The sequence below is a fragment of the Citrus clementina genome, unplaced genomic scaffold, assembly GCF_000493195.1.
Source record: "Citrus clementina cultivar Clemenules unplaced genomic scaffold, Citrus_clementina_v1.0 scaffold_8, whole genome shotgun sequence".
Taxonomy (NCBI): domain Eukaryota; kingdom Viridiplantae; phylum Streptophyta; class Magnoliopsida; order Sapindales; family Rutaceae; genus Citrus; species Citrus x clementina.
The window spans coordinates 23,362,436-23,373,374 of record NW_006262022.1 but is presented as its reverse complement, the minus strand read 5'-3'; the positions used below and the strand labels follow the sequence as shown (position 1 = coordinate 23,373,374).

Genomic DNA, 10,939 nt, shown 5'->3' with positions numbered 1-10,939 from the left:
CCCAGACTTTGCGGGCGGCATCCGTGTGCCAAAAATAGGCCACGGGCACACCCGCGCCCAAAATTCAGCCCCCGAAGGTCGGGGCGCCAAGACCCCCCAGCGGAAAAATGGCCAAAAAACGGGTGGGCCCTAGCCTTGGTGGGGGGCGTGGGCGAAGTTCGTCCGCCGGACTCGGAATGGCCCCAGACTTTGCAACTGTGGCACGGTGCCACTGTTGCACCTAAGGGGAATCCTTAAAAATGTGCATTCATAATTTTTCTGTTTTCATTTTTTTTTCCCCCAAGAACCTCTAAGTTGGGTAAATCAGTAATTTAGGCAGACAGCTTCTGATCCTCTCTCGGAATTTTGCCTCGATTTTCTTATCTCTCTCTGGGCAACAAAATGATTCTGTCTTTTTCTTTCTCGTCAACAAAACCAATGAAAAGATGGGGAAAAGGGAAAAAGGAAAGAAAGAAAGCTCAGCAAACAAATGATAGGACCTCATACTCATTAGTCATTACTCTGTACTTTTTGACCCTCCTCAGCTTGTTTTTTACTGTGTCTCTCTGATGTAAGCAATGCTCTTGTCCTGATACCGCACTACATGTGAACCAAAACCATCTATCTCTATCTGTTAAAGTAACGTCTACTATATAGAGCATACTAATAGTTACTAGCTTACACTCATCAGTGATAGACCAAAGTTGCAGTTTGCTTGTAAGAGTAGAAAGCATTAAAGCCCCAAAGGAAAATGACAGAATTTTGCTTCATATGTTTCTAGTTTCATGAGGTGAGTGAGGTCACTTCGTTGGACTTTCTTTTAACCAAAAGATCAATCAATCAAGACAACCATATCCATACCAGCTAGTACTTGGCAGCAGCTGATATGGCTCGACAGGTATTCGTTTGTCTTCTCTTTCACTTTAATTTTGGATTTTTTTCACCTGGGGTTCTTCTGGATTTTGTCATTTTGTTTTTGGTTTTGCTGGCAGTACAATTCTTTTTTTACTGAATCACGTTTGGGGGGTGATTTGATTGTAGGAAGAGGGCTGGCCGTTGGGTTTGCAGCCTCTGAATGCGAGAGTTGGGTTGGTTAGAAACAATGGCGGTGATAATAATTTGGGATCAGTTTCATTCAACACGTTGCTCACTGGTTCCCCAACTTCCTCCACTGATTCCTCTTCAGATTTAGACACAGAGGTCAGTTCAAAAAACGGAAGCCATTTGATTCATTATCACTGTACTTACTTTCTGCTAAATTAACCAGTCATTAGTCTCATTTTCTTTTACTGCTCAATTTAACCTTTGGGTGCTTTTTTTAAGGGTAATGTAATGTAATTTCGTGCCTCTCATTCATAATTCAATATTTAGGTAGTAGTTCTTAATTTTTGCTGGGTATCATGATTATTTTAATTGAAGATGCCAGAAGAAATTAGGGTCCAGTGTCTGTTAGAAGGACATAACTTGATTAAAAGATTTCAGAGTTCAAATTATTTTTTGTCCAAAATCTCGTTGCTGTTGGTCTGGACTCTGGAATCCGCAGTTAGAGATTGTTTTCACCCAACTCATTTTTTATTGTCTTGATATCGATAGGTATTTAAACTATTAAGGTTGTAGTATTTGTTTCCTGAAAAGTCTTGTGTGCTTCCGGTGTTCACTCTTGTTTGCCGGATTCTTGGCATGTTTATTCTTCAATTATTCATGTAAAAATAAAGATTCACCAGCAAAAAATCCACAGATTATGTAGTATACACCGGGATCACCAGACATGAAGCTACAATGTGGTAATTAACCTTGTAATTGGAGTGTGACAGTTCATAAATTCAGCAAAGAAAGCTGTTGTATTTCATCGAATGCTGCATATGCAGTTTCTCCGAAATGTAAATCCAATTGAACAAAATAACGTGATACAGAAATTTCTGAAATTCAGATCACCAATTGGAATCATAATTCTCACAACAATCTGACATCTCCTTGGGTTACAAAAGATTTCTTTGAAATTGGTGTGAAGGGAGCTACTGTGACTTAAATGATTTTTCCCTTCCTGTTATTGTGATTTTTGATGTGAATGTACGAAACTACCTGCTGTGAAACAGTGGATAGATAATTCGATGGCCTGAACACTAGTATTGTAATTGATTTCAGTCTACAGGGTCTTTCTTTCATGACAAGAGCATTACACTTGGAAGCCTAATAGGTGTTTCAAGCATCTTGGAGCTTTCAAAAAGATCATTAAGAGGGAGAAAAGCAGAAGCAGTGGCGGTGAAGGAGAAAAAGAGTGGCAACAAATCAAGATCTTGGCTATTTTCTTTATGCCCAAGGGACACTACTGATGCTGCGAATGTTAATAGAAACAATCCTCCATCACTTGGTCACTTTCTTGCTGTGGAAAGAAGAGCTGCTAACAATGGATGTAGAAGGAGCCAGAGTCCTAACCTTTATGGACCTGATGATCAAATGGCCATGGCTCAACCAAGCTTCGAATCAAACTCACTTTTCATTAATGGTCGTATTGCTCCCCCACGATCAAGTCCGTCGCAATTTTCTGATGCTGAGAGGAGAAACAATGGAGGATTGGAACCCGAAACTGGTAATGGATATGGAATTCCAGCATTGTTTTCATGCATGTGTGGACAATCCTCCCATTAAGTTTGCTCAGATTTATTTTTTTGGTCTCATAGTTTTGATTGAATATGATGTTCCAGGAAGAAATAAACTTCTATTTATTAGACCAGTGGATTTTTTGAATCTTAAGCACATAGTGTTCTTTCCATTCAATTTTCTCACTTCAATTTGCCGTGTTGTATATTATATGTGTATGTAATATGTGTGCGCATCTCAGTGTATCTGTGCATCTCCAACGAACATGACAGTTACTAGGAGCAACAAATCAAAGCTTGGCCCCTTGGGTCATATTACTTTACAACCGTGGCATGATAAATGGTCAAAAAATAACATTTCCGGAGCTTGCTTTTTTTTTTTTTCGTTACACATGTCGAGTTATATCATAAATTTACTCAAATTAATGATGAACAGCTTGTGATAGTTGCATTGCAGAAATAACAATGAGTTGATCGAAAGTTGATCGGTGCTTGTGTAGTGGCTTCTTTTTTTTTTTTAATAAAATTACAGACTTAATATAATGATATTTTAACTCGTGATTCAAACCTACTGAAAAGGTTTCGTCAGCTTGTGATCGGCGGCTAATGTTTGGTTTTTCTGCATGACGGGTACTCACTTATTCTCGCAGATTCATGTGAATTTGCAACAACCGTTTTCATTGGATTCACATTAGCAGAACTGTTAAAAGATTTTAATGAAGGTTACATGAAAATGACTCTCGAGAGATATTTTCCCCAAGGGCATATTTTAATAGGAAGGAATTGGTCAAGCTCCATTATGTTGATTTTAAGGTGAATTAATGAGACCCGATTAACTCATGAGTCGTGCTTTTATCATAAAATATTTTGGGATTATGAATTGAGCTCTTTACTTTTCAAACAGTTATGCACTCAAATTTGATAATGTTTTAAGTCAACAAATTCATAATTTGATCATTGTTTACTTTGAATTGTAAACAAGTGAAGACGATTCCTAACCCAATAACCCATCCTTCTTCTGACTGACTCCAATCAGCCAATCCACATTTCTGAAATTTACACCGTCGATTTTCTGACCTTTGCTGGACCCACGTCACAATCATGGGGCCCAGATCAAACGAATTCAATAAAATGTCTACATCAGCGATCAGGGAAGTGGGGTTGATTGAAAAGACCAAAAGATCTTTTTAGGTGGCCCATCAGCAATACCGCATGCACCATCATCTAAAGTGCTCTTACAGTAAACAACAAAAAATAGAAACAAACAAATCTTCTTCATTTCCAAGTTTGAGCAAGGGCATATATACATATAGAGTGAATCAGAGTAGACATCTTATTAAATGTTTATGGAAATAAATATTTAAGTTAGTTCCTATAGTTCTTCGAATTATACTGCAAAGTTTATATACTTAGAGATTTTTAGTAGACTTCATGTTGTAATCTATATAGATTGTAATCAATTAAAAAAATTAAAAAATTTACATCATTATTTTCTGAAAAAATAAGGGAAATTCATAATTACAGATATTTGCTTTCATCTTTTTCTTTCCAGTGTAATTGCATTTTTATCCTAACACAAAATAGAAGACTTTATTTTTTGAGAAATTATCATTTGTATACCATTAGTTTATTCCATTATCAAAAATACTACAACACTTTGAGGGTGTATCAATCGTCCACCTTAAATTGACAAAATGTATCAGCTGACCACCAAACCGTTAGTTGCCGTTTAAGTATGATGACGTCAGAAGGATAATTTGATCTTTTCATATGATACAAGTGATAATTTAAGGGTATACAAGTAATCAAAAGAGAATTTAAGGGTATACAAGTAATAATTTTCAAGAATAAAATCATCAATTCACTGTAACTCCGTTAACTTTCAAACGACAATTAACGATTTGGTGATCGATTGATACATTTTATCAACTAAGAGTAGATGATTAATACACCCTCAAAATATTATAATATTTTTAATAACAGAATAAATACAGAATATATGAATGATAATTTCTCTATTTTTTTTTTTTTAACAGCAGGGCCCGTAAGATAAAATCAAAAGGCGTCTATGGCCCACGTAAGTTCGGTGTGCCTACGCTTTCCAAGGCTTTCTCACAACACGCAAGACCAGCATCCATACCACGTGTCAGCATCTTGTCAGATCATGTTTATCTGGGCCCACTGAGATGCCCCACCCTGATTTGTACTGAACATTTTATATTATCACTCAATTGGAGACATGATCACATGAGAGCCAACAACCGTACAGGCCTCTATTTTTTATCTGTACCTTATTATAAAAATCCATACGAATAAATAATTGATTAAAAAAAAGATCATGCCTGGTAGGGCCAAAACTAAATAACTAATTAACTAAAACCCCTGTTCATATCCTGGACTTCAAAGAGGCAGCCATTGAAAAATTTTGAAGGAGATAAGAATTTTCCCTTTTTTCTTTTCACTAATACAAGTATCTAACAGACTCTTGCAATGACCAAAAGGCTCCTTCCAATCTCAAGATAATAAAGATTACAACAATATGAGACCCCAAGCAACCATTATACCAAACTTACCAACCAAACCTGCAGCAATTCACTTCCTTTGCTTATTTCCCAAATCTACACCGCAAATGGACCATATGTCTATATTTACCCACTGGGACCAGCTCCAGAAGGGAGACTCTTGACTTTGTTATCCCTTCTTCTGAATTCACATAAGGGGATTCTTAATGACCAAATGGAATCTTTGATTACCAAATGCTACCAAGTATCAACGCTTATCAATCCACTCATTTTCGGCAGCAATCCTGCCTGAGCCGCGGCCACCCATCTTGCTAAATGATGTGGATAATCCTTTGAAGCTGCTGCTTCCCTCGCTGAAGTTGCGTGACTTCCTCGCCTTTCTCAACTTTGGCGAACTTATGTCACCAATGTCACGGTCAGCATCTTCCTGGTTCTCGATTTTCACAACAACTAGATGGGCAATGGTGCTTCGGCAAAATGGACACACCGGAGGTGTTAGGCATGCAGTTGTAGGGTTTGGCTTGTTGTGGCAGCATAGGGCTAGTGTGCATTGTGCACACATCTGATGGCCACAATCTTGGACTTCAATTGTACATACCTGCTCAAAGCATATGCAGCATAACTCGGTATCACTAGCCTGCATTGAGTGAGAACAGATCAATCTCATTGTTTCCAAAATCAAAAAATGTTCAAATAAATAGTTTAAGTAATATGGCTTGTCAATATAGAACTAATCACTGAATAATCAGGACAAGGCCTAAAAAGTACTATAGTGAATTTGCCAAATACAGAAGTCTATACACAAGTTCTCACAATTTCTGAGTTGATTCAGCAACAGAACTATGATATGCACAAGGAACGTAAAAATTCTACCTCTAGGAAATCTGTGACCCGTGTCAAAAACAAATCAGCTAGCAAGTAGGTTTTCAGTTCATCAATTGGTCAGAGTGCAGTACAGTATCAGGTCACTCGCAATTGTACAAGTGTTTTTTTATTGACACTTTCAGCAAAAAGACTTGTGGCCCATGTAGCAAGTCACGGTATGGAATTGAATTTCTAAGTCTGTCATTTCCATGCAGTTGAAAACAATTGAGTTGAAAACAGCAGAGCAAGTCTTTTACAGTTCAAAAATTGAGACACTCCATATGGTTTGAATAATTCAACCAAATTCACCAATTTCATATTCAAAATTTCCAGCACTTCCAGGTAATTCAAAAGTTTTGCTCTTTGTTTAAATTTTGATCGATATTTAATATAATTAAGAAATTAATATACCTCAGAAATATTGTCATCTGCTCCGACATCAGAATGCGATGGAGATGGAAGTGAGTATGCAGTACCCTTTAAAATGTTCTTCTCTCTCTCCTTGTTTGCCTCCATCAGGGCATTTTCTAAGAGAGCTTTTGCCTCCTGATTAAGCTCACTGATGAACTTTAGAGGTGATGGCCAGACAAGAGGCTCTGCAGATGCAGGATTTAACAAGGCTGCACAAGCTCCATGTTTGTGCTTCAACGCAACTGCATACGGAATCCTCCTACATAGATATCACCATTTCATAGCAAAACCATTAGCCGCAAATCTTTGGAAAATTAAATCAAGAGAAAAGACAACTTGCATCTGCTTTTTGAATAAAATTGATTGCATGGAACAGGCTGCACATGACGCATCACAAAGATACGAACGACGATAAACGATCAACTTGTAAATGAGTTCCTACAAGTGCTTCTGTTCTAAAACTTTTGGGTTATTTGATGGATTCAATCAAATTCAATAGTTTTGTTTTACAATAAAATACTAGGAAACAACACCAAAAATTTTGCAACTTCACCAGACATCCAAATGTGCCCTTTTGCACTTGTTTTGAAGCTATTAATGTGAGACATCAACGAAGAAACAATTACAACACTGACTTCGCAAATTATTATAATGAAAATCAATGGATGTGATCAACCAAAAAAGAAATTAAATCTTACCCAGATACATCTCTATGAAGGCGATCTGCACCCCATGCCAGCAGCTCGCGGATGCAATCAATAGATCCCCCTCTAGCTGCTAAGTGAAGAGGAGTGCTTCCTGGGCAACTGAAATCAACAATCTATCAATCTACAAACAAATTTAACACCAAAAATCAACAAAAACAAAAGAGTTCACAACAATCATTACCCATATCCACCGGTTGAAGCACAAACAAGAGCACCACTATCTAGCAAAATATGTACACATTCGGGCCGTCTTTGACGCGCAGCCAAGTGTAATGGCGTCGCTCCCCTTCCATCTCTAATGTTCACAAACCTCGCATATCCCCTGAAACCCAATCCCAAACACATCAATATTATCAGCCATTAATAAGCCAAACTTATTTACAAATCTATTAAAGATATCGATTGTTAGCCTACCAAGAAACGGCAATAGGACTAGACTGAGCAGCAGAGAGAATGGCTTGAACGCAATCGGCGTGGCCGTAGTAAGCAGCATAATGCAAGCAAGTTCTTCCATTGAGAGAATCAAACATCAGTATCTGCCAAAAGTTTTACCAAATTAGCCATAAAATTGTCCAATTCAAGAACAACAAATCATAAAGGAAACAGAAAAAAGAAATTGAGAACTTGATTTGACATACATTAGCTCCAGCTTCAAGCAGCCTTTTAACACAATAGATCTTCCCATGCATTGCAGCCAGCATAAGCGGAGTCTAAACCATTCACAGTCATCAAAATCAAATCACCAATTAGAAAAGATCAAAACGACAAAAAAAGAACTTTCACATTCATTCGCACTTAAACATCAAGTTAAAATGGTCGGTTGGTGACCGTCCACTCACCTGCTTGTAACGATTCACCGCATCAGGATTCACAGATCGGTTCAGCAAAATCTCCAAAATCTGCAAAGATAATAACAACCCATTCACCAAAAAGACACAAAAATCAAAGAAATGACATCAAAAGAGGCAAAGCAGCTAGCAACCTCGATCTGGCCATTGGCAGCAGAAATATGAAGAGCAGAGTGGCGATCATAAACAGTGGTTTGATGTAAGAGACTTGAATCTTTCTCTAACAAATCATTAACAAACTCGATATCACCATGCTGCACAGCGGTGAACAAAGCATGCTCATAACTCGCTCCACAACTCAGTCCCTGACCCATCACTCTCTCTCTCCCTCTCTCTTTAACTCTGTCTCTCTCTTTCTCTTTTTTTTTTTTTTTTTGATTCAGAGGGGTGCGCACTTCACCATAGGTTCTTGGTGAAGCGCCACCATAAACCAGAGGTGGTGCTGGTGACAACTCTCTCTGTCTGCAAGCAAAAATGGTTACTTTTTTCGGCTACTTAAACAGAAATGGTCACACATTTAAGTAGTTCGTTCTTGGCGTTTTAATTAAGACAATTGATTTGATTGTGGTAATAGAGTCTCCGTGTATTGGAGTTTTAAGCTGCCCGAAGAGCGAGAAACCTGACCGTGTCAGTCAAAGGGCAGTTACCCTGTGTTTCAGGGCAGCTGTCAGATATTTTTCGGGCAGACTAGATCCCCCTTTTAACAGTTAATTCCAGCCACGGGGCAATCAGATATTTTTGCTACTGTTTAAAAACAGTTGATTAACTCTGACAATTTGTTAAAACAGAGGCTGATCTTGTAATAGATTTTATGCTACTTTGCATGTTTATGACGATTTATGTTTACTACCACTTGCAGTTTACAATCTCGTAAAAAGTTTATTACAAACTTTTGGATAACCGTTGGATCTAAATTTCACTTAATGCGTCGGTCTCTTCGTTGATCTTCAGTAGATTATAATGGTCTAACGAAGTGTTTCTTGTTATCAATTTATAGAAAATCGAAATGCTATTTGTTTTAGATTTATGATTTCTTTTAAAAAAAAATTATTTACATATTCTAAAAAGCTACTAAATGCCGAAAAGGGATTCAAGTTGTTACTTCCACGTACAGTTCTTAATTGTTTTGCTAATCTTATATTTTACTAGACACAAATGCTTTATTTATTTATTTTTTTTCCAAATCTCAATTCCGAATCGCTGAGTATATCCTGGCCGTTGGAACTCGGAGCTTGACATTTTTGAGCGTTAGATTACGGAGGGTAGATTTGGAATTTTATTTTGGAAAAAGATGTTATTGCAGCTGGCGTCCGGCAATTGTCTGAACGAGTGGAATAAAAAGGAAGCTTTAATTTTAGGTAACATAATCTCTGAAGTTACGAACCAATGTCCGACCAATAACAAAGTAAAATTGGTTGGAAGTTGATATTACTTCTTTGCCCCGTACCTTTCAAGAATATTTACAATAGTCAGAATGACAGTTTTCTATCATCTCACTGTAACAGTGACGGTGACAGTGCACAACTCATCGAGGTGGGACTTTGGAATCTGAAAAGAAAACTCTGTATTTTTCAATTTTTGTGTAAAATGTTTCTCCAGCGAAAAAAATATAGATGAATTAGAAATTACTTGAAAAAAAAAAAAAGAATTATATCATAAAAATGTCGATAAGGGTCTAAATTTAAAAAATTCTAGTGTTATAAATTTAAAAAATTCTATATATATATATATATATAAAGCTAAAATTACGTAGTTGAGTGCACAGAAACTTCAACGCGTTTTTATATGCATAATAAAGAGTAGCAGTTGACTATAAATTATGAATTAACCATACACACCCTATAACTTGAGCATCGTCAGATGATGTGTCGGAGGTGGTGGTTTGGATGGGTACTATAACCTTCCCCTATATTTAAAGCTATATGGTGAGGTGACAATATTGACAGATTTTGTGCCTTTATCGTCGACTTGCTCTAACGTAAATTGTTTCTGAAGCAACAAATTAAAGATAGAAGGGTATAACTAAGTTACAAAATATTATAACTTTCAATAACCTAAGCATTGCACCAATCAAGTCAAGTATATTTTAGTTGTCAAATACTTTTGAATTATTAGATATATTTTTTGAATTGTTGAAGCTTATAATTATATGTAATTTAGCAAGGTCGTAATTATTGATCTCCATTGGAGTGTTATTTGCTCCTTAATTTCTATCAAAAGAACAAAAGAAAAAGCAATTTAAGGTAAATTATTTGAGATAGACATGTTCCCCCTACTTTTATTAATGTCGGAGGTTGTAAAAAAAAAAGTAAATCATATCTTGCTACTCCATTCACATTTCGTAATAAAGAATATTTCTCTACTTAATTATTTCATAATTAAATAAAGAAATTAAACCCTAAGATTACTTTATGGGAGTTCGTACACTTACTCCCATAACAATCTACACATCGTGAGAGAAAGTGTTCTCTCATTAAACCAAAAGTTTATTAATACAATTGCATCAACCAAAGGTGAAATGATTAGGTTCTTTAAACCATCAAATGAAAAGTCCAAGCTAAAGAAAAGTATATACACAGCGACCAAATTTTTTAGCATTTGTATCTAAACTAAACACGATTCTCATTAATTCGGACTTTGGTCAATAATAAAAGCTAGATTGTTTTATTTGATTTGAAGCAAGATTTGTTAATTATCGTATCCCATGTGTTTGTCAAAATTGATGGAGGCCACTTTTGTCTCTAAGTAGCTTGTCAACAAGCTATATGCTTAGGGAGACGTGTAAAATATTGGGTCCTCGGGAATGCATTCCCATCTCTGTGTTCCAATTGCCTTCATTATTTTTTACATTGTTTTCTGAGAATTATGGCAAAAATAAAATAAAATAATATGAGAAGAAACATTATTTCATTATTTGGTATGGTGATTTGTCCCAACATGTCTGATTTCAAACTTCTGGAAGTTTTTTGCCCTTTTTAGTTTTTATTTTATATTTTTCAGGATTAGAA

The 10,939-nt window shown here is 36.4% G+C and overlaps 2 protein-coding genes across 2 annotated transcripts; one reads left to right on the top strand and one right to left on the bottom strand.

The window, feature by feature from the left end:
- The first annotated feature begins 295 nt into the window (after positions 1 to 295).
- Positions 296 to 2,752, top strand: LOC18034783 (uncharacterized protein At3g17950). The gene is made up of 3 exons (XM_006424750.2): positions 296 to 877; positions 1,021 to 1,179; positions 2,125 to 2,752. The coding sequence occupies exons 1-3, from the start codon at positions 866 to 868 to the stop codon at positions 2,626 to 2,628; spliced, it is 675 nt and encodes a 224-aa protein (XP_006424813.1). The 5' UTR covers positions 296 to 865; the 3' UTR covers positions 2,629 to 2,752.
- Positions 2,753 to 4,827: 2,075 nt separating this feature from the next.
- LOC18035393 (putative E3 ubiquitin-protein ligase XBAT31) lies at positions 4,828 to 8,542 on the bottom strand. Its single transcript, XM_006424749.2, has 8 exons — positions 8,066 to 8,542; positions 7,923 to 7,982; positions 7,722 to 7,793; positions 7,498 to 7,619; positions 7,265 to 7,405; positions 7,075 to 7,182; positions 6,377 to 6,635; positions 4,828 to 5,738 (listed from the first exon to the last, which is right to left on the bottom strand). The coding sequence occupies exons 1-8, from the start codon at positions 8,243 to 8,245 to the stop codon at positions 5,349 to 5,351; spliced, it is 1,332 nt and encodes a 443-aa protein (XP_006424812.1). The 5' UTR covers positions 8,246 to 8,542; the 3' UTR covers positions 4,828 to 5,348.
- Between the last annotated feature and the right edge of the window lie 2,397 nt (positions 8,543 to 10,939).